At 28.5% G+C, this 23,065-nt stretch overlaps 3 protein-coding genes and 1 long non-coding RNA gene across 4 annotated transcripts; 2 read left to right on the top strand and 2 right to left on the bottom strand.

Annotated features, from left to right (window-relative positions):
• Positions 1-987: 987 nt before the first annotated feature.
• Positions 988-4,820, top strand: LOC114132546 (uncharacterized). The gene is made up of 4 exons (XM_027998032.2): positions 988-1,502; positions 1,619-1,811; positions 2,137-2,229; positions 3,334-4,820. The coding sequence occupies exons 1-4, from the start codon at positions 1,363-1,365 to the stop codon at positions 4,093-4,095; spliced, it is 1,188 nt and encodes a 395-aa protein (XP_027853833.2). The 5' UTR covers positions 988-1,362; the 3' UTR covers positions 4,096-4,820.
• Positions 4,821-5,782: 962 nt separating this feature from the next.
• Positions 5,783-6,921, bottom strand: LOC114132547 (uncharacterized). Its single transcript, XM_027998033.2, is given in 3 exon segments — positions 5,783-6,380; positions 6,501-6,698; positions 6,701-6,921. Coding segments are annotated over 3 exon segments (828 nt in total). The 5' UTR covers positions 6,891-6,921; the 3' UTR covers positions 5,783-5,940.
• A 1,852-nt stretch (positions 6,922-8,773) lies between these two features.
• Positions 8,774-15,576, top strand: LOC126550194 (uncharacterized). Its single transcript, XR_007604233.1, has 4 exons — positions 8,774-9,012; positions 10,672-10,850; positions 10,924-11,073; positions 15,439-15,576. It is a non-coding gene; the product is annotated as an uncharacterized LOC126550194 (long non-coding RNA).
• LOC114132528 (uncharacterized) lies at positions 15,529-16,868 on the bottom strand. Its single transcript, XM_050201262.1, has 4 exons — positions 16,694-16,868; positions 16,414-16,579; positions 16,024-16,334; positions 15,529-15,848 (listed from the first exon to the last, which is right to left on the bottom strand). The coding sequence occupies exons 1-3, from the start codon at positions 16,781-16,783 to the stop codon at positions 16,024-16,026; spliced, it is 567 nt and encodes a 188-aa protein (XP_050057219.1). The 5' UTR covers positions 16,784-16,868; the 3' UTR covers positions 15,529-15,848.
• Positions 16,869-23,065: the final 6,197 nt, after the last annotated feature.

Below are 23,065 nucleotides of genomic sequence, written 5' to 3'. Positions count from 1 at the left end.
CTTATCTGCTGCTCTATTATTTTATTGGCATATGGTTTTATTCGTTCGAAAAAATAAAAATAAATAATAAGGATGTTACAACTTACAATAATAAAAATAATAAAAATAATAATGCAATCAAATTTTTTATACTTTAGTTTATAAATAATATGCGAATCTATAATTAGAACGTTGTTTATCTATCAAAAAATTGAATAATGTGTAAACAGTATAATAATTTTAGATATTTATTTATAAGTTAAGCAGGCATACAGTATTGGTTAATTTATTATTAAGGGTTGCTAAAATATTTTTTAACATATTTTTACTTGGCTATTACCCCAGTAAAGAAGGTAAGAAATTGTTGGAAAATATGTTGGTGCTATTTAATCCGTACTAAAAATAAAGTTAATTTATTATTGTGTCCACCTATGTTTTTAAGTGAATTATATTTAAAATCTATTATTATAGTATTTACGTTCAGCATAATAATATTATGCTACCGTATTGCACTCTTTAAAATTAAAAATATTAAAAAAACAACTTTGTATAAATTTAAAGGCGATCGCGTCACTATAGACATTTTTACGATAAACCGGATTTCTTCCACCCGAAAATCAAAACTATAAACGTGTTTGTGCCAAAATGTTCAATTACCCGGTGAGCTAAAATGCAGTGTGTCTGTTATGTTTTTGCCAAAATCCCCTTTCGTTTAGCTACAAATAACTGAAGAATGCTCGCCGTTTAAATACCATAGCTGCAGGTCGTAGTCAAATTATAGACTTTCGAATAAAATGTTCAATAATATATCAGACTCGCGTCTGAAATTCGAGTTACGAGTGCGTTGATGATGAGTTATGGTTGAATGGTTCAAATGGGTCAAAAGTGATTTTATGAATAAAAACCACTTGAACTAAGAATTAGTGTTGTGTTTTTTTGTTTTTGGCTCTGTACCGCAAGTACTACGTTTATACGATTAGCGCCAGGATCGAATACTGCTGTACGATGTCTGGACAGTGGAAAATATTATTCTATAGATCGTTCTGTAGCTCGTGTCGAGGAGTATAGTGAAAAATAAAAACGAAATCCATTTTGCGAGGTCTTATAAATCGCGTGTGTTACGTAGGCGCCGGACGCCGAGTGGAGTTTCGTAAGGTTTCGTGACGTTTGCGAAAAAATAGAAACATCATAAACCACGTGGGTTCTCTTGCATCGCCGGTGACGATTTTGCGCGGAATTTCTTGGCAGCCTGTTTCTATTTAAATACTTCAATTCCGTCAGTTGAGCGTTCATTATATTATAGAGCTATAGTGTTGGGATGATACACTAGGTACAAGACTAATTTATTGTCGTTATAATATTATATTAAAATTTCACATCGTCATGTCTTTCCTCGATATCGTTTCGAAATTCAACCAACAAGCCGACAGCCATTCGAAATCACAGTCTTTGAACCCGTTTTCGGAACAATTCGAACAGTCACGATCGCCGTCGCCACGATTTTCCCGGGAGGAATACGGAAAGTGAGTACCTAACAATATATTTATATAAATATTTTATATTTTACTTTATAATAAAATTTCCTGACGAGTTATGTCGTTATACCTGTGTGTGTTTAAATCGTATTGATGTTCCGTAGGCCTATAGCGGGCTCTAAAACGGATCTGAGGGGACGAAAAGCAAAGTCACACATCTGCCGAGAGATCTTAGAACTGTGCACCGTCATACACGATGTCGGCACGTATAATACGAAAAAGAGAGACCCCGACGACGAGGACGAACATGGTATCGACGACGGTACGATTATCGTTAGTTTTGGCGAACTTTTTCAGGTGAGTACCGCCGCTGTAGTTTTAATAAAATATAATAAGTGACGTCAATTTTTTCTCCCTGAAATTCAAAACATTTCATTCGATTTGTTTTTACGAAATTCATAATTATTACTCGTTATGGTTGTAAAAAAAAAATATTCTATTGTCCTAACCCTTCTAATATCGGAGTAATGCATATTATATATTGATCGATTTTACGCGGAATTGTATATTATAACTTTCGAGTGTGTACTGTGTATATTAAATAATAATAATAATAATAATAATAATAATTTCAATACAGATTCCGCGGAATAGTGATGGAATGTTTTATTTTTTTTTTCAGATTTACACGAAAATATCAGACAAAGTGGTGGGTCTTCTGATAGCGGCTAAACGCCGCGGTTTCGTGTATTTCGATCGGGAAATACTTTTTCAAGTGAGTGTTTGCGTATATAGATACGATCGCGAATGCTTGCGCGTTTGTGAATGGGCCTAAAAAAAAATAAAAAAAAGTAAATAGGATTTGATCGTAAATTCACTAAAACGGCCGTGTCCACCTTGAATACAGAAATAGATCGATGGCCGGTGATGATTAAGCCGGAGCGTCCCCTGGCACATGGCCACCGGCATTCCTCGACAAAACAAAATAAATGCGGATTCCGCACGGTCCCAATGTCAGTAATCGTTTACAAATTATAATACAAACGCAATAAATTTCCACACGATTCCGACCTACATAAGTCCGCGCGGTCACACGTGATTCTCCTCCATACATTAATTTAACGTATACATATAAGTCACTTATACGCTATAATGTACATCTCGTTTCCGAATATCGTGTAGTGTCGTTTTTTTAGACATTTTATTGTTGCTCAGCAATGTGAAAACCGAGACATGTTTTGGCAACGTTTTATGAAATTAAAGTTCCGAATCTACGCACATATGCTGTTTTTTTTATTATTATAATCTTTTTACTTTTTTTTTTTGTCATTTGTCCCTTCCTGTTGTTCGGCGTAGGTGAAAAAACCCTTTTTGACAAAGTTCATCAATCGCGTGCGTGCCAGCAGAATTTTTCTTTGGCTCGTGTCCCGAATTAAATTTTACAGCTAATTATATTGTGATACGTTTTATTTCCGCTAAACCAAGAAATTGCTGAACAAATGATTCAAGCAAATGCCAATTCCGTTTCCCTGACTCATACGCCATTGTTTATGAAAACCGTTTGTTGTTTCGTAATATTGCTAAATTAAAATTTGTGTCGATTGTAAGGCAACAACAAGTAATTTACATTGTTGTTATTACATTATATATTACAATCGAAACAACAATATCGATAACATACTTGCATAGTTGATAGTACCTACCTCTTATATAATATTGCGTATTTGTACTACAAATAAATATATAATACACAATAATACATACATATTGTATAACAATAGTATCATGGTGTTATTCGTTTTTTATAGTGTTATAATAATTATAGCCGGTGACTTACCCGTGTAATTATTTTACTAAATATTTACTGTTTCTATTTTAGAGAAGAGATGACGATGTACTGATTGCTCTGCTAAAACCGATTTCCGAAATCAGCAAAATATTAAAAGAGGACATAAATCAGGCAAACTCGTCGGCACCTGCAGTTGAGTCGAAACCAGTAGAAAAAAAAAAGTCACCGTCATCCAGTAAAACGAAGCGAGTTAAACCCGAGTGTGATAAAGAACAAAATGAAAATTCAATCAATCATACGACGATCGGTGACCAACCAAATGTCATATCAGAAGTTACAAATGGTAATACGCTAGTCGTAGAAGTCGGAAATAACGACGACAGTAAAACAAATTGCGATCAATTAATAAATGTTGAAGACGTCGTCGGAAACAACGATGATCACAATACGAATTGTAATGAGCAAGTCGACAATATTATATCCGCCGAAGGAGAATTAGTTAATAATGTTATTGAAATTTCAGAAAATATGGAGAACCAATGTATTCAAGTAGACGATGATATATCGGAAGTAGTGAACGGTTTAATTATTGACGATGAAACTAAAACGAAAGAAATCGATGATTGTGATGTAGTTATTGAAAATAAAAGCGAAGCCTGTGATTTGGCATCGGACGACAATGGCGGCGAAGTGCGGGCGGAAGTCGAAAATGTTCAAAGCGAAACGTGTGTAGAGATTAATAAAACTCAAACGAACGACAGTCAAGTAGACGTGACAGAAGAAAGTATAAACTACGTCGTCAACGGTACCGAAAATATCATCAATAACGAACCAGAACACATATGTTTGTAAACCAACAGTATTCGGATCCGAATTAGAAATGTCTATTTAGTATATTTCTTAAAAAAATATTCCATAAATAAGTTTAAAATGTAAGTTAAAAAAAAAAAAAATAGGTACGTACTGCAGGTAACGAGAACAATACAATTACCTATTGAAATATACTGCCAACAAATCTATCATTTAGTACTATTGGATAATGTACGTGCAGTGTTTGATTGCAATTTATTATAATATTATACCATTTATCGTAAGCGCCGTAGGATAAATTTAATAACCATAATAGAAATACTTACCTATACATTTATGAATGCACTGCTGTAGGTTAATAACATTGTACATTATTTTTTGTAAATAATATTTATTTTGTGCGTAAAAATAGATAGTAGCTAAAACGTGCGTATTATATGGGTAAACGTTTTAAAATCATATAGCTGCTACTGTACGATGCTTAATTTTATTATAACTGTATACATAACTTTATTTAAATATAAAAATAAGTAGTTCGCTGTACTTTAAAAAATACATTTGTAATTGAGTTTTGATAAGTAAATTGAATTAATAGGGAAAAGATTGCATTCGACGTGATAAATTTTCACGTATTCTATTTTTTTTTATTGTTATTATTGAAAATCTTTTTTCTTAATTTACTATGATTTAAACTTAATACCTATTACGATTAATTAATTTTATAATATTGTTTATTTTTAGATATAATTATAGCAAGATACATGATAATAGTAAAAAAAAATGAAATAAAAACGTGAGGTAAATTTAAGAATATTAAAGTATAATAATTTATTATAGTATTTCCAATTGAGTTACCCTAATTAAATATGTAATTTTTTATATTAAAAGTTTTAAAAAATTATATATATTCACATACGAAATTGTTTGAGTTAATGTCTTTGTTTTATTATGTAAATTATCTTGTAAGTGAAAAGATATTTAAAATGTGTTCAAACTTCAACAAATATTTGTTGTACCAGAATAAAATATGTGTTATTTATAAACGTTTAATTGGTTAAAAATGTAGAAAATTTAAAGTAGTTATGACCAAGTAAAAAGAAAAACTCATTAAATTTATATTATACATATGTATAATTAGATAAACCAATTATTATTATTTCTTTTTTAATTTTACTGTTGTATACAATATATATAAATATATATATGTATATAAGGAAAACGAAAAATTATAATTTATTTTCTCTAAATTTATTATGCGCTTGTTTTATTGCAACCAAAACATTATTTAATGGTAATTAAAATGTATTTTGTAAAATTAATTTATTTTAAAATGTATAGAAGCAATAAGACAATTTAATTTATTGTGTACTTAAATAAAATATTTATTGAGTTACATTTGTATATTAATACGAATGCGATTATACTTAAAGTATAAGAATGCAATTTTTTTTATTTTCATACCTAATTACAGTCTAGGCCTACATATTATTATATAATATATATGATTAATGCATTTTTGTGATATAGTAATAATATTTTTGTAACAAATTATGGTATTATCTTTGTTCAAATATTATTCAACTTTCAATGACGTCTTCAAAAACGTATAATATTTTTTTTACTACGTCAAAGTAATACGTCTAAATAATATCGCTAGTTTTTAGACTAACGAGATAGATAATATAAGACGTGTCAATATAATATGACGAGAAAAAGAACACTCGGGATGTTCACGACGAAAATATGATATATTTGTTTTGTTTTTAAACAATTTTCATGAAATAAATAAATTAATTGAGCTCTATACCTGAGTAATAAATAATAATAATAATAAATCGAAACAATAATTTAGTAAAGGTACCTAGAGTAAAAATCTAAGACCAATTTTCAGTATTTGGTGGACGACAGGCTGGCCGACGAACCGGACGAAGACGACGGCTGGTAACTGTTGTAGGCCATCGAATGAGCGGAATCGGAGGAATGGCTAGAGTATCCCGTCGGTTCCCACGAGCTGGACGACTCGTAGCTGGAAGACTGCGGTGGTCCGTACATCGGGGGTGGGGCGGACGTGGACGACGGTTCGGCGGGTCCAGGGAATCCGGGAAGGTGAATCGGGATCCCGGGAATGCCGCCGGACTTCTTCAGGAACTCCTTGATGAGGAACCCGAGCACCAGCATGATGGCCACCTTGCTGAGGACCAGCGCCTTGGTGGCCTTCATGCTGACGATGGCCATCATTATGGGCATGAGCATCTTGAGCTTCATCTTCATCATCATCATGAGCGGCATCAGCATTTTGTCTTGCATCATGCCCATTTCCATGTCAGCTACAAACGGTATAAACGCAATATTGAGTTCGGATTTTTTGAGCTTGAACAACGACTGAACGAATTTAAAGACAGATCGGACGACCTTGAGAAATTCGACAAAAGTTAAAATATCCAAACCTCTAGCTGTGGTGGTAGTCGTCCCGGCGGCGACCGACGCTGACGCTGAGGCGGCGGCAGGAGCGGATCCTCCTTCGTTGTCCATGGCTCGGCCTGTGGGCACGGCGGTCGGTTCGTTGACGCGGCGTTCGATGTACTCGCCGGCCGCTCGCACTAGTTCCGAGTCCACGTCGCCTTCGGTCTTCACGGCGCGTCCTTCCGCAGGAACTCCAGAACGTTGCCCTTCAGACAGCCCACGGCTCCCGGTCCCAGCGAACACCTGTCCAGCACCCTGTCCAGCAGACCGTCGACCGGGCGGTCGGCTACCGCGACCCCGGCCATGGTCACTGCTGCGACCAGCACCACTACCGAGAGCGACGACACGGACACTGTTGTTCTTCTGCTGTGCATCGTAAACGACTGTTTGGCCACGCCTCTCCACGCCACCGTTATATACCACCGGCACTGGCCCACTGCCCAACATAACGACGGCCGGGCCGGACGACCGGTTGCGGGTGGCGCGTGACAAATACGCTAATCTCTCCGCATTACGGTCGACGGGCGTCGCCGACGGAATACTAATCGGCCGCCGCCGTTCTGCGCGCGTGTGTGTGCGAGCGAGCGGGTCCTTCGTCCTTTTCGGGTTCGTATACAGGACGTCCGAAGTGAAACGGCGGTGATCGAGCGAGGCGATGCAAATATGACGACGGTGACAAACCGCGGTGACTACAAATGTGATTGACGGATTTTCGTTTCATTTTTTTTTCTATGTATTGTTCCACGCCTATAGGTTCCGGAACGACATATCCGCAAACTTTGGATGAAAACTCGAGTTTATCGACCGAGTATTTGTCCGATTGATTTTCTCTCCTGTGTTACGCTGCGGGAACGAGTGAAGCGAGCACCACTCGTTTTCAACAGCTTGGTTCTCTGCCGGACGATCGTCATCGACGTTTTTTTTCGGTTCTAGATAAACTCGAATCGTAAATAAAGTTCTGTCGAACGTGTTTCAGTCGAATATTTTTTTTTTAAGTTCACACGCTCAACATTATATCCCTTAGGTGGAAAATTCAAATTCTGCGGAATTTTACACACGGGAAATCACTTTAAGTATTTTTACGCCCGTCGGAAGCGATGAAATCGCTGTTATCTGCTAAGATTCTCTTCAATTATCGCAGTCCTGAGTACAGATATTTTATAATATTTGTTCTAACTATTTTATATTTTTAAAATATAAAAGATATAGTCATACCTGTGTGGCTGCATATTATATGCACTTAATTTTAGGTATGGATGATACCTCGTTATTATTCACATAAAAAAAAAATCATAATGAATGTTTATAGTAAAATAAACCAGCGACGTACATTGTACATACATTTATAAATGATTGATCGATAATTTTGTAAAATATGAACTAGGTATTCGGTGACTTGAAAACAGTTGGACGTTTTGTTGATAATTATTAGTCGTATTAAAATTTGATGCCTTCCGATTTTTGGAAATTGATTAAAACGTAGATACAATACTATGATGTAGGATTAATTTTGTTACATCAGTTTTACTTAGTTATTATACACAATCTTATGAATCTAATTTATTCTTTATTTATTATACTACGTTTTGAATATAAAAAAATGTCAATATTCAAATAGTATATACACTTTTTAGTCTTTAAACTAAATATGATTCATCTTTAATAAATAATAAGTATATTATAATACAAAAACCGTTTGGTAAGTTAATATTTTGTGAACTACGATCTTATTATTCAGTTTAACATCATATCATTTATATACTATAATTTTCAGGTTTAAATTACTATATAATTATTTCAAATGAAAGTAAGTAAATCGAATAAACTGATTATAATAAAATATAAAATAAATTAATATAATCATTGTATGATGGTCATGTGATAAAGTATTTAAAATATTAGACATAACTATTATATTTTTGACTTCAATTTTTTATAAAGTTAAGAATTACCTATATAGTTTTATAATATTTAAATTTTAAATGTACGTTTATATACCTAGCTTATTAGTTAGTATTAGTTCTCGAATTTTAAAGCACATGCTTCTTTTTTATATATATCAGATAGAAATCTTATTTTTATACATTAATTCGTATCACGTCATTCTGATTCCAAATAGACCAATTCATTTTTTCTTTTTAAGGCTTTTTTTTTTATACATGAATGCTTTTATTGCTTTTTTCAGTTATTTCAGCTGTAGAATTTTTATGTTTATTATGTTACTATAGTAATAATAACAAATTGAAATAATAAGAAACGTAAAAACCCAGAATGCGGACTAAATGTTTATATCAGATTATTATTCTTTTCGTTATCAACTTGATTATTAAATGAGTAAAGGTATAGATATTAGATTGTCGATTTGAATATTATAGCCTGCAGTACTTATACGGTCAGTATGCCTATTACATCGATATCGACAACTTCAAAATGTATGATTTAGTGTTGTAATTTAAAACCTCTTGTATGAAATATGCATCGATCACTTCAGTGGAGGTAAATAGTTCGTTTTCTATGTTAAATGTTAAATATTCTGTCGGACAATAGAATCAGCTTCACTACTGCAAATTTAAGGAAATACATGATAGTTAATTCTTTTTTTAATTTAAATTAATTTTTCAAATTTTCTTATTCATTTGTATAATTAATTCGTGTTAATTTTTGGTCATGCTTTTTTTGATTTTTTTTAAAATATATGTACTTCTTTTTTGCTTTTTAAAACAGCCATGTGCTTTTTTAGTTGCTTCTTGCTTATTATGCTTTAAAATTTGAGATCTAGTTATTATATATATAATAATTTAGCGCCCATTCACAATTTTTGTTTGGGGGGGGGGGGGGCTAATTTTTCTTTTTTCCTTACACACAAGTAAACCTTATCACGTAATATTGAATTATTATGTATATATATCTAATATATAAAATTCTCGTGTCACAGTTTTCGTTGCCATACTCCTCCGAAATGGCTTGACCGATTTTGATGAAATTTTTTGTGCATATTCAGTAGGTATGAGAATCGGCTAACATCTATTTTTCATACAGTGATATATTAATAAAATACATTTAAAAAAAAATGATTTTTTTTTTTTATTGTGGTTGTATGATTTTTAATATTTTATAAAATTGATAAATTGTTCAAAATTTTCAACATATAGGTATTATATCGTGTATTTAAATAATATATCATCTTCACAATTTAAAACTAAACTTACATGATGCAAACATGTTGTATTAAAGAAAAGTGAATGGTTATACATTCAATTATATGTTAAGTTCTTAAAAAATCACTTTTAAATTATATTATGCTTTTAATTTGTTTTGCTTAAGTTTAAGTTTAAAGCATATAATAAGTACATAAAAAAGTTTTATTTAAAAAGAAAAAAAATGCGAAATAACATATTGTTTGTATAGAACGATGTAACAGTAAAACTTAATATCTATTTATTCTGCATACGTTGTTTTTATTCTTCTAGTAATTACAGATTTGTATTTTTTAAATAAGCATTTTTTTAAAAATTAAACGTAAAGAATACGTTTCAAACATAAATATATAATATATATACGTATTATATAAATTTAATTGGACTTAAACAGTGTTTTAAGTAACCCATTAATATTTTATTGATGAGTCAGAAACATTATAATTATATTTATTTATGTTATCTAGTTATAGACTATAGCGGTATGATAGGTATTTATTAAATAAAAACATTTGCACGTACATCATAAGTAGGCAAGCATAATAATATGGCTTTGAATCAATATGCCAAACACCGAACAATATAATACTGTACGAGGTGAACAAACCAATTAGTTTGGTACGCATAATGATAAGTATAGAAATATAGAATCATAAATATTAGCTTTCATTGGAAGTTTTTATAATGTGTATTTAAAAATTATATTGAAAATCATTGAAAAATATTAAAATAAATATTAATGTAGTTTAAAAAATTGTCATTTAATAAACTTAATATGATTTGATTACTACAATATTAGTTGATGATATTTTATTTATCGGAAAGATATCTGATTTCTGTCTAGTTTTAGATTCTGAGTTAAACGTTAAATGTATTGGCCTTTAAATGATGTGCAGTGTTTTGTTTTGAATGTTATTTTTTGATTTGTGTTAATAACAATTTTTTTGTTTTATGCTAGGGCACAGCGTTGGGCTGAGAAGTATGAGATCAAGTGTTCTACAACTATAAATTTTAATTTTACAATAATTATGGGTGTGATGTGTAAAACCGACAATTAAAATGTTGCCAGGTTAAAATGCCGACTGAAAACGTACCACAGTAAACACTTAAATCATATAATAAGTACATAGTACACATGTAAGAATTAACTTAAAATCTGATAACCCTACGAAATGATATTATAATTTGTGCTTTACTACTATTTTTCCAGAAGTATGGAATGTTTCCGGACAAATTAATATGTTAAGAACGAAAAATAAACATAGACGCACAGAATTTGGGAATGTCTGGTTGGTGCTTCACATGTTGCCATTTTTTTGGCCTTTTCAAGAACTCCAAAAAGAACAACAAAATACAAAAAGTAAATATAAGTCTACTTTGTTGAGAAACAAAAAAAAAAAAAAAATAAATAAACTATAGAAACAAACTAAAAATTAAATCGTGAAAATGTAACTGTTTTGGAGTTTTTATATGTATTATTTATATGATGTTATAATATTTTAATTTATTAATATTTAAATGATTAATTTTTTTATTAATATTTTTAAATTTTAATGTTTAATTTAACTTTTAATTTTTAATTTTGATAGATGATTTTTTTTTTACCACGATAAATTAGTCACAGTACATTTTAATTTTGGTTTATTGATATTTTGTTCTTTTCTTATCGATATTTCGACTATTGAAATTTTAATCTGTTGATATTTTGACTGTCGTTATTTCGTCCGGTTCCAATAATTACAACTTAATAAATAATATTGCCAAATGCTCCGTGGTCGCTAAGTAGAAGCTTGAAATTGTCTGACAGTATATTTAATCAAAATCATAAATTATTAATGAAAAAATAAACCCGAGTAATGACACTTAATAATTTTAAAATTATTTCTAGTTTATATTTGTCATATAGTTGTGGGTGTTGTTAGAACTCCTTCAATAGCTGTATTGTTTACACAGTAGGTATACTTGAATAGATTAGAAAATATATTTAATCTATCCTGAGAATCCGTAGTTTAGTATCAAAACATAACAATCAACATTTATTTTCAATTATAATTATAGTTTTGAATAGCCTTTAATTTTTATATTATTAACTTTGTATGAACGGTCAATTGAAATTGTGCTAAATTTAAATCTGGGATGATGATGCAACCAACGACCAAACATCTGATTTTTTCAGAACTGAATGTATAATTTAATGATAATAATAAATTGTATTGAACTATAACGTTTATAATATTCTTTATAATTATTTCACAAGTATTATTTTTTGTTGATGGGTTTTACACATTTTTTATTTATTATATCATATTATGTTTCTGTAACACATAGCACACATAACACATAGCGAGTAAGTGCAAGTAGATAATTACGTATGGTACTTAATGTAAATTTGTAATTAGTTTCATTAATAAATGTAAGATTTATGAGGCTACATCTGCTATAATTCTAATACTATTATGTCAAATTGGCATAGTACTGAATAAATATTTACATAATAATTAAGCATAATAGGTACATATTATTAAAAATGTAATGATTTTTTTAGGTCACTAAGTCAACAATTTAAGTAAAATCATGATGATCGTGATCTATGAGGTATCTATAAGAAAAAGTATAAAAAATATTGTTGTATTTGATTATACTCACTAAATAAATTGATGAAGTAATATGATTATAATATATTATTTTATATTATGTAATTTAAATTAGTCATTTAGATTTTGAGTAAAACGATAAATGTACCTATCTATACCTATTGGTTTTACGGTAACGTGCAATTTTCTTTTGTGTGTGTTTACCGTTAGGTTAGGTCCTAACCTACCGTTGAAACTGTTAAAATATTTTCAATTTTTAATTTTCAACTTTAAAAGTGATTTTTAATAGAATATTTAATCTATTTAGAATTGTAGAGGTTTAAAAGCAGAAAATTCTCAGTGCTTTTTAAAATAATCAAGATTAAAAAACAAAATAAGGAAAAACCGGCATTTTTATGTAAAACTAGTATTCGAAAAAATTCGTTTTTGTTTTAGTTTTAAAATGTATAACTGTAGACTGTAATTTATTAACAAACATTTATCAAACATAATTTAATTTTTTTAATATTTGTGCTACTTTTATGATATTTATGCATCTTTGAAATTGTTAACGTCTTTTAGTTTTTTTTTTATTTATTTATATATAATAATACAAGTATTTTTATTTTAAGTTAAATAACTTAAAAAATTAAAAAAAGGTTTATTTGTTTAAACATAAATAAAGTTATAAAATATCGAAAATTCAATATGATTGCTATTTTATTTATAATAGTTTTAAGTTCAAATGCTTACAAAATGTGTATATTTTACGAAAATGAATGAATTATTTTGTAGTAAAAAATTCTTACACTGAACAATGATTAATTTTTATACTTAAGGATTGAAAAATTAATACGAATTATTACATTAGATTTTAATGATTTTATAATTGGAAATTAAAAAAAAATTGAGCGTACTTGCATTTTCACGACCATTTAAAGTTCAGATGTTTATGACATTTGATACTACATATTTCAAGTGCATAATCATAATTAATTTTTAAATGACTTTAGGTTATAAATCAAAAAATATTAGTTAGAGAAACTTTAAATATTCTAATAATACTCAAATTATCATTTTAAATGCTCATTGAAATTTTCGAATTTCTATAGGTTTTCTTTATAAATAATATATTATTAAAAATGTATAGGCTCATTAAAAAGCTTGAAAATTTATTACAAGATTTCTCATAATTTATTGTACGTCTTATTACTTATATAAATTTATAAATATTAATAATACTTTGTGTATTTTTTTTATAAATGTTTGAAGTTTGAATGTTGACAATATCCGTCAAAATAACGAACATTTGTAAATTACATTGTAGATGGTTAAAAATATATAACGTATTCAATTTTTATAATTTAAGTTTGAAAATGTAATGATTGGTTTTTCATAAGTGTTTTTTAAAGTTTTAAAATTTTATACAAAAAATATTTATATACTTAATTGTTTTTTTTTTAGTATAAATATTTAAAATTTTATAATTGACAATATTATTTAAACGACGACTTTTTTATTTATTGTAATTTAAAGATTTATTAATTGTTTAGAGACTTCAAATTTTTTTCCATTACGTTTATTACTATTGCGTTCACATCATGTATCTTTTAAAATAGTTAGTATAAATATAATTTATTTATGCTATGTAATTATTTACCCCGTTCTACAGTACGTGATGTGTTGTTTGATTAGAAGTATAAATATTTCGAGTATTACAATCATTAATAATACTAAAAAATATGCTGTGCTAATGAAGGGAGTTAAAAATGTTTATTTTTTTATATACTATCATATTTCACCATCTATACGTTAAGAAGTTTAAAATATATTTAAATAGGTTTTACCATATTATAGCACCTATGAGTAATGTACAAATAGATTAAAAATTACTATAATTATTAATTAGATTAATTAGTTATAAAATATATTAAAAAATAGAGTTAATCGCACTGTATTTACTCAGAATCGTTTTTTCGTATGAAATTATTAAGTTCAAAATTTCAAATTTAACACGTAATCTTACAGCGATCTTTCATCATTTAATGACAAGATATTTTCGATTTTTTAATACAGAAAACAACTTTTCCTTTTTTTTTTTTATCTAAATTTATATAAAATATCTTTAGATACATTATTATGCAACTTGGTGGTATTTTTTTAGTTTTTGTTTAAAATATTTTATAGTTTGAGTTTTGAGAGGTTAATAAATAAAATAACTAGATCACTCATAGTTCTAAAATAATTTTAAAATTACTGAAATCAAATATTATTTTATTAGGTACCATTTATAAATTTAACTATTTATACTTAAATAATAATGAACCAAATAATAGACAATTATTTTAAAAATAAGATAAAAGGACATAGTCGTACAATCCAATTAAATGTTCAACTTTGTTTCTATATAAATTTAATAAACAAAATCAATCAGGGCAAAGCAGACATTAGCTAATGATGATTTATCAATTCTTTAAATATATTGAGGCATTTGAATTGGCTATATGTATTCATTCTGAATCCAATCTAACTTTTGAGATGTTAGAACTATTTTATCAGACTATAAAGCTTACAACATGTTTGATGTATTGAGTGGAATGGTTAGGTTATTACAATATACTATCTATTAAAAAATATTATTCTGCATCTGCAAGTTGAAAACACCAAAATTCAACCATACTTTTTTAAATTTATAATTTATAATGACCGTCTATAAGGTATAGTAGATACTTATTATTTACTAATATATTATTCACAATGATTATATAGGCATTTTCTATTTGTGTGTATCACTAATACTTATTTAAACTCTATTTAACATTTCTTAAAAAAAATAAAGGTAGGTATATTTTTATATTTTAAAATTTAATTTTACAAGTGTAATTCAATTTAATTATAGTTGAATAGATTTCAATGTTAATAAGTAGAAATTATTTGATAATAATAATAGGAAAAATATGTAAAATAGAATTAATTTTTTTATCAATAATCTAATTAAAAAATGTAACAATTCAATTCATATTCTTTGGCATTTTTAAAATTATATTATATCGTGTATCTACGATAAATCACCGTTTTAGTTTAATTACTCTTGAATTTTTGTATCTATAGTTTATTAATTTATTATTTTTAATTTTTATACGATTATTTAGATTAAGATATTATAAAGGTATGCGTCTTGCATAGTGAAAAGATTTGGAAAGGAAAAATGATCGGTATAACAAAAATATTACAAAGTCACATTGTTTGATTAATAAAATATACTATAATATTTTTCAATCGGAAGCAATAATAGGGTCTGCAGTAACCAGATTTACAAACAATAAGAACATCAAGTATAATGTATTTACAATCATTCGCTTTTCGTAAAATAGAAGTAAAAATAGTAATAATAATAATAATAAAAATAAATAGTCGAAATAAATAAATATTATTCTGTTGCAGTATAATTGACGTGCAGAAGACGCAGCAGCAGAGATGCGATGACATGAGCCGCACGCACGTACAAACACACTCGCACACGAGTCGCGACGCAAGTCGTGTCAGCATAAATGAAACATGTCTGAAACGATGTAAAAAAAAACCGTTGTAAATATCGAAAAGTCATCTGCAATCATTATTGCAATACATATATTATATGTCGCATTATATATAAGTGCAATCACTCGTATACAAGTAAGTACACTAGGGAGGTAAGTAGGGGGTGGCATTAATTATTTTTAGCGACTAGTTCATACCTATCTGACTTGGTTGGAACCGTAGGCCAACTGGTGGGCGTGTTCATCGATGCTCCTGGCGTAGTGCGCTGGTGGAGCTCCGTAGATTCCGGCGTCGTGGGTGGTCAACGATGGTGGAGATTCAGAAGCCTTCTTTACCAATTGGAAGATGGCTAATCCGATGGAGATGACGAACGAGAAGAACGACAGTTGCAGAGCGTTCCACGCCTTCAAACCCAACACACCGATGGCGAGTGGGATGAGTGTGAGTGCCTTGAGCATGACGAACACCATGATGGGCATAAGGATTTTCTTAAGCTTGTGTCGTTTGCCTGCGGGAACGAGACGGGACATGGTGAGCACGCGGCGTAACGCGTTTAATCTTTAATGTATCATTAGTCGTATACTCACTTCTGGGTTCGGCGGAGCTGGGAAGTCTTAGGGTCAGGCCCAGTTCGTTTTCCTCTAAGTTCCTGGGTGACACGGTGATGGTAGCTCCTCCGAGTTCCACTGACACGTCGCGCTTCTCGATGAGCTCCTGAAGTTGATCCGTGAGTCCCGGCTCGTCTCCTCCGTCCTATAATAAATCGGCGCGATTAATAAGACGAATAAAATAAAAAAAAACAATTTCAAATTCGCAGTGCCCGCAAACGTGCGTGATCTAGTCGACGTCATTGTTATAGATAGGTACCTGTAGTTGTCTGTCGTTGGTCAGCGGTGAGCCGTAAGCTACGACGATCAATGCGGCGGCGGACAGGAGCAAACACGTGAAACGAGCCATGGTGCGGGTGTGCTTACGATTTGTGTTAGTAAGTGTGTGCGACTACCGACTGTGGTGGTGCGAGTGTGGTGTCTGGTCGACGGCGTCCTTGGGTTATATAGGAACCCCGTGTGCGAAAAACGTCTTTGGAAGGAGGGGACATTGTACGGGACGCGTATAGGATGTCCCCCGTTTAATCACGTTTTCGACAGCTATAGCTGTCCGGAACGCGGCTGAATATTAATCGGGGCCCCGATGTATATGTGTGTCTCGGTCCGGTGAAATTATCGGCGATAGGTCACGACGAGAACGTAAAATAATATCGAACGGCCATTAGGTATTGTATATTATTATTATGTGTCGCGTGTACTATGATATATATGTTATAAATTTTCACGGGTACCTATTTTTAATATCTACGCTTGTATTTACCGTATAGCCGCGGTATACTCGGTGAAGACAGCAAAGTCGTTTGTTTTACCGAAATTTGACTAGTTCACGAGACGGTTTTCAATTTATCATTATGATTTATTTATAATATTTCACGTGAATTGTGAAAAAATTCTTCGAGCGCACACTTTTATTCGTGAAATGAACCATCGAATTTGACATTTTTCAACCTACGAGTTAGAAATAAAATTAGTATACCTAATGCGATTTATTAACTATATTATTTTATAATATAATACACTAATGTTTTGTCTCATACTGCTTTTAATATTAATATGCTTGTTTGTTTAAAAGGTAAATTTAAAACAAATGTGTATTCACTATATTCACGTGTAGAATAAAACGTGTATCAGCTATAAAGTGTGATAAAAATAATTTATAAAATCATTTTAAAGCTCAATTACAGATTATCATATATGAAAATCTTGAAATGTATAGTTAAAACTTTATAAGGGTAGGCAAATGGGTACCGTTCTGCTGTACATTAGGTATCGAGTGGGTCACTGTTAAGGGTGTGTTAAATTTGAGTTCAATGATAACTTTACTATTGTATAGAGGAGATGGCTTGTTTGATTGTCAATCTAAATCACTAAGTCTGTTTTATGATAAAGCTATCAGTCATTTATTTTACTTTTAGTATTACGATATAGGTTAGGTTAGATTGGTATAGTTTTTTCCGAAAATATTGTTATTATTATATTATTCGTATTTAATTATTATAATACTATGCATTTATACCATATAATATCAATTTAAATAATTTTATATTTTATATTACGTTTCTGTAAATATCATAAAACAGTAAAAATAGATTCATGATATCTATAGATGATATCTTAAAATAAATTAAAAATGTTATTGCGTATAGTAAAATTCATGATAATATATAGGTACATAAAAGTTTTAAATAACCACAGATAATTTATAACAAAATAATTAAAATCATTATTCGTCGTTAAAATATATAATTTTGTTTAAATTTTAACTTCTTAAAATTTCTATAAAAATAATTGAGTTTGTTATTGAGATTAAAAATGAAAGATTTTATTAATTTTTCGCTACAAAATATCTGCAGTTTGAAATTTTCTATTTTTATTATTTTAACAAATTTTGTAAAAATTCGAACTTTTTTATTGACTTTAATAGAAAAAAAAAAGAAAATTTCTCATAAATAGCTTATTTAATTTATAATTGTTTATAAATAGCTTAAAAAGGTCAACATATTTTTTATCAAAACAAAATTAATAAATAAATTAAGTCAAAAACTAGTTCAGCTTAAAAATTCTCTTTATGCTTGATTTTTTTTTGTTTTTTTCTAATTATAAAATTACAGAGAATATTTAATTAGATTTTTCTAAAATACAAACTAGATCAAATTTGCTAAGCAAAACCATCTTCAGTTAAAATCTGAAGTATTCAATGAAGCGATATAAATTTTTAAAACATATTTTAATTTGTTATCAGTCTTATGTATCATCTTTCTCAATCTTTTTTATCTCTCTAAATCCTAAAAATGTATAGAAAAAATTATAGATTAGAACTATAATATTTAAATATTTAAATTTTTGGTGAAAAAATCTCGAAAGTAAAAATTGATTTCAAATAGACTTAACGCAATAAATTAGAATTTTTTTTTATAAATAAGATAACTTTAATAGATAAGTTGGTATATTGAAAATTAAAAACATTTAAATCGCTACTTAGGTTATTTTTTAGAAATAATAATTTATTGTAACTCAATAAATAATAATATTTTATTTATTAGTTTGTATTTGGAAATTAACATATTAGATTTCATAGCTGCTGTTGTATGGTAATATTTTTACGACAAAATAAAAATAATAATTTGTAATGTATATTAAGTGAATGATCAATACGTAAAATATATTCAATTATGTCGACTTTGAGAGCTCGTTTTGTAAGGAATTGTCCACTATTAATATATTTTTTTATTGGATATAATATAATGAAATGATAGACTGTTTGTGATAAATTCAATTGAGTGACATATTCTTATTGCTTTCTATATGTTGTGCAGATATGGGAACATCAAATGGACTTTACAAAAATTATGATATTATCTAGTACGATTATTTAGGAATAGTACCTATATATCTATGATATTTTAACGAAAATGACTGAGTTGGTAGACAAAAGTAAAATCGAATTTGTTTTATAATATGAGATTTATCTTATAATCGTAAGACATAAATTGACAGTTTATTTTGAAATATCAAAAATATAATTTTCATATTTTAGTTAGGCCTTACGGCTTACAGTAATATAATATAATAAGATTTTATTACATATGTGATATTTATGTTTCGTTGGTTTGTTATTGTCTTAAATTCTAAATGGAGCAATATTATATTATTGGTTTCACAATTATATGATTTTTTTTTATGATTAACATTATACATCATCTTTTGGGAACTTAGGGCCATAAAAAGTTTTAAATCTCTTTAATGATAGTTTTTAAATTTAGTTGATACTTTAGAGAGGGCATGGTAAAAATAAAATTCTCCATAATTTTCCATTTAATTAGAAAAATAAACCTCATCAAATAGGTACACAGAACCAATTTTTTCTCATTGATTTTTTTTTCCATCATTATTCGTAAATTAATAACCTTAGAGACTTAACATTCTCTTAAACTATTTTTTTATAATTTAAAAGATACAATACATTTTTCAAAATACATTGTGTCATTCTTAGCTATTTATAGATATTTATTAAAATTGTCTTAATTCTATAATCACATCGTCTTTTATGGCGCAGTGGTACGATAATATTTTTCATTAAATCATATCCGTTTGATAGAGTTTATACTTTTAAAGATGTTGTTAATTTAAACTTAAGTTGGATTAATTACTTTAAATCAGTATTTCCCAACTTATTTACCACCACTTACCACTTTGATAATATTTTATCGGCTGTGGACCACCTCAATATTAAGTAAACTAGGAAGTCGTTTTTTTGGTTTATTAAAATAAGAATACAAAAAATCAAAAACTATATGTTTTTATTATTTAACGTTATATTTTATTATTCTTTTTCTTAAAAATCTATATGGGATCGAGGACCATTGGTTGAGAAACACTGCTTAAAATATTCATTATTTTAATACTACAATAGGAAAATAATAAGTTAGTAATCTTTATACCATGTTTATATCACGGATTCGTTTAAAAATGAAAAAAACCTATAAACTATACGTATCAATAAATAAATTTCAATGCTTTATCATAATTAGTATGTTATAAGTACTATAGGTCCAAATTAATATTTAAAAATAATGGAGTACAAAAAAAGAAATGTTTAACTAGGTATACATTTTTTAATTTTGTGCTATATTCTATATGGACACATAATAATTAGCGATTGTTTCAAGAGAAAATATAGAAAGGGTTCGACGGAAGTTCTAAATAGAATTATTAATTGACGAACATAGAGTTAGGGCCAATTTTGATTGTGCAGTTGTGAATATTGATCAGCGAAAATGCGACAATGTAATATCATCACGATTGCCATACATACCTACAAGTAGCTTCATCCTGTAACACAAAATTGTATTTCTATAAAATTGATTTCCCTTTTCTATGATTTCCCTTCCGTCTAATCAATTGTTATTTTTAATTCATTATTTATTTTAATTTAATTTTTTTTTTTACTTGAGTTCTCTAAGATTTATTTATCTTTGGTTGGGCTTACGTCTTAAAACATTCATTTGTAAATGTACCATTCAACAGTTATTACACTTTCATTATCAGATTTAGTTGAAATATTGCCAAATATTTGTCTGTTTTATTATTGACTCTAAGTCAAATAATAAATATGTGTATATATATAATTCATACATGGTGTATTAAATTTAGTAATTTCAGCCACTTAAATTGTTTACATAGTGCTATTAATTAATCTCAAATTGATTGTAATAAAGATAATCTGAAAAAATATTTTATGGTTACTTCATGAATTATTACCAAATAAAAAGAAAACGAACAGGATACGAATATTGCGTAGTTCCGTGTTGCTATACGTGTATATTGAACAATTTGCTCACCATAATATAATAAAAAAATATTTATATGCAATTTTTAATACCTATTACACTATATAGAATGAACATTAAAAATATGTAACTTTTATTGATAATCAAACAGAACAATTATTACAATTAATATTTGTTGTATAAATTGTCTAATGAAAAGAAAACACTTTTCAAGAAGCGACACACATTAATTAGGACGTGATATTTGAGTGGGTTAAAGCTGTATAATTTTCAGTAACCGTTTCATACTTAATTATTTTATTTTGTATTTGATTAGCTGAAATATTTGATGGAATACATAGGCAGGTAATCTTACATTCAAAATTATTAATTTAATATGAAATATAGCCGTCTATTATTTTTGTAGGTTTCATTATCGGTACAATAAATATCGGTTCAATAGTTAATTTGTAGCATAAGAGTTTTGAATTGTATCGATTAAAAGACAGAATACAATATAAGTATTACGACATTGTTCATGTAACATAGCTGTAAAATGCTACGCAAAATTTGATTTTAAACTACGCGTTAGGTTTTTCAACAAATAATATAGGTACTTAATATAATACATAGTACAGAACGGTCAGAACGTGTCCAACTGCACAGTTAAATAAAAATTTGTGCGTCGTCGTGGTATTTGTGCTCATTATTTTTATCAGCCCTCCTCCCCACATGAAGGAAAACTGGGCCTGGCATAAAAGTTTTATTGTTGGTTTTTTTTTTTTTTAATCGTGCAATTCGTGCCAAATAAATAGATTTTAAACAAGACTGAAAAATTTAATGAGAGATTTTTGTTTCTACTTCAATTTAATCAAAACAAACTAAATAACGTGTACTTTAATAAATATAATTTAAATATAATTGGAAGGGTACCAGATAAAGTAAATCACATTTAACCATGAAAATTTGACAAGTTGGTAATGATTTGTAAAAATAAAGACGGACTATACATAGTTTTTTACAAGTTATTTATAAAAAATTATTCAAATTAAATATTACGTTAATTTATATAAATGAATACTTTTATATACCTTCATTCCTTTATGACAATACATTTTCATTATGAATTTGCATTTGTAAATGTTTAATATATTAAATAATATGTATAATAATATTGTATTTATATAATATCCATGATTGGGGGTATATACCTATAGACATTTAAAATAAATTTTTAAGAAATTGTTTGAAGGGTTTAATTTTTTTTCTAAATTAATATCTATTTAATTTTAGTATTTTTAATAACTATTTAGTGTTTATGACTTACTATAAATATTGTATATATCAGCGTGTAAAAAATGTATATATTTTTTAAATTGTATAGAATATAGACTATAGAACTATAGAAGTATAAGACGTCGCGGTTCTAAAAAGATTGAGAACCACTGGTTTATATCATATATATAATACGTGTGTATGTGTGGGTGTAAGTGTTTCAATCTTATAGAAATACAAAATTTACAACTATAATAAAGTAAATACTTACATATACTACATGACTTGTTAGATAAAGTCAACGGGATGAATATACAAACTAAACTTAAATAGAAAGTTTATTATTTTAGATGTCAAATAATTATACTTAAATTATCACCTGTACTTAATTTCTCATATATGTCATATGTATTATATACGACGTTATACACAATTCTATGTGCATTTTTTGTCCTGAAAAAAAATATAATGTGCAATAGCATTGATTTTATATTCTAAAATCAACGGCAATAGGTAAATACTTCTATTATTTCATTCAGAATTTAAATTGTATTATAAAAATCTGTGATTCGTATTATTATAGGAAT

This window comes from Aphis gossypii, chromosome 2, assembly GCF_020184175.1.
Source record: "Aphis gossypii isolate Hap1 chromosome 2, ASM2018417v2, whole genome shotgun sequence".
Classification (NCBI taxonomy): Eukaryota; Metazoa; Arthropoda; class Insecta; order Hemiptera; family Aphididae; genus Aphis; species Aphis gossypii.
This window is presented reverse-complemented; position numbering and strand designations above follow the sequence as displayed.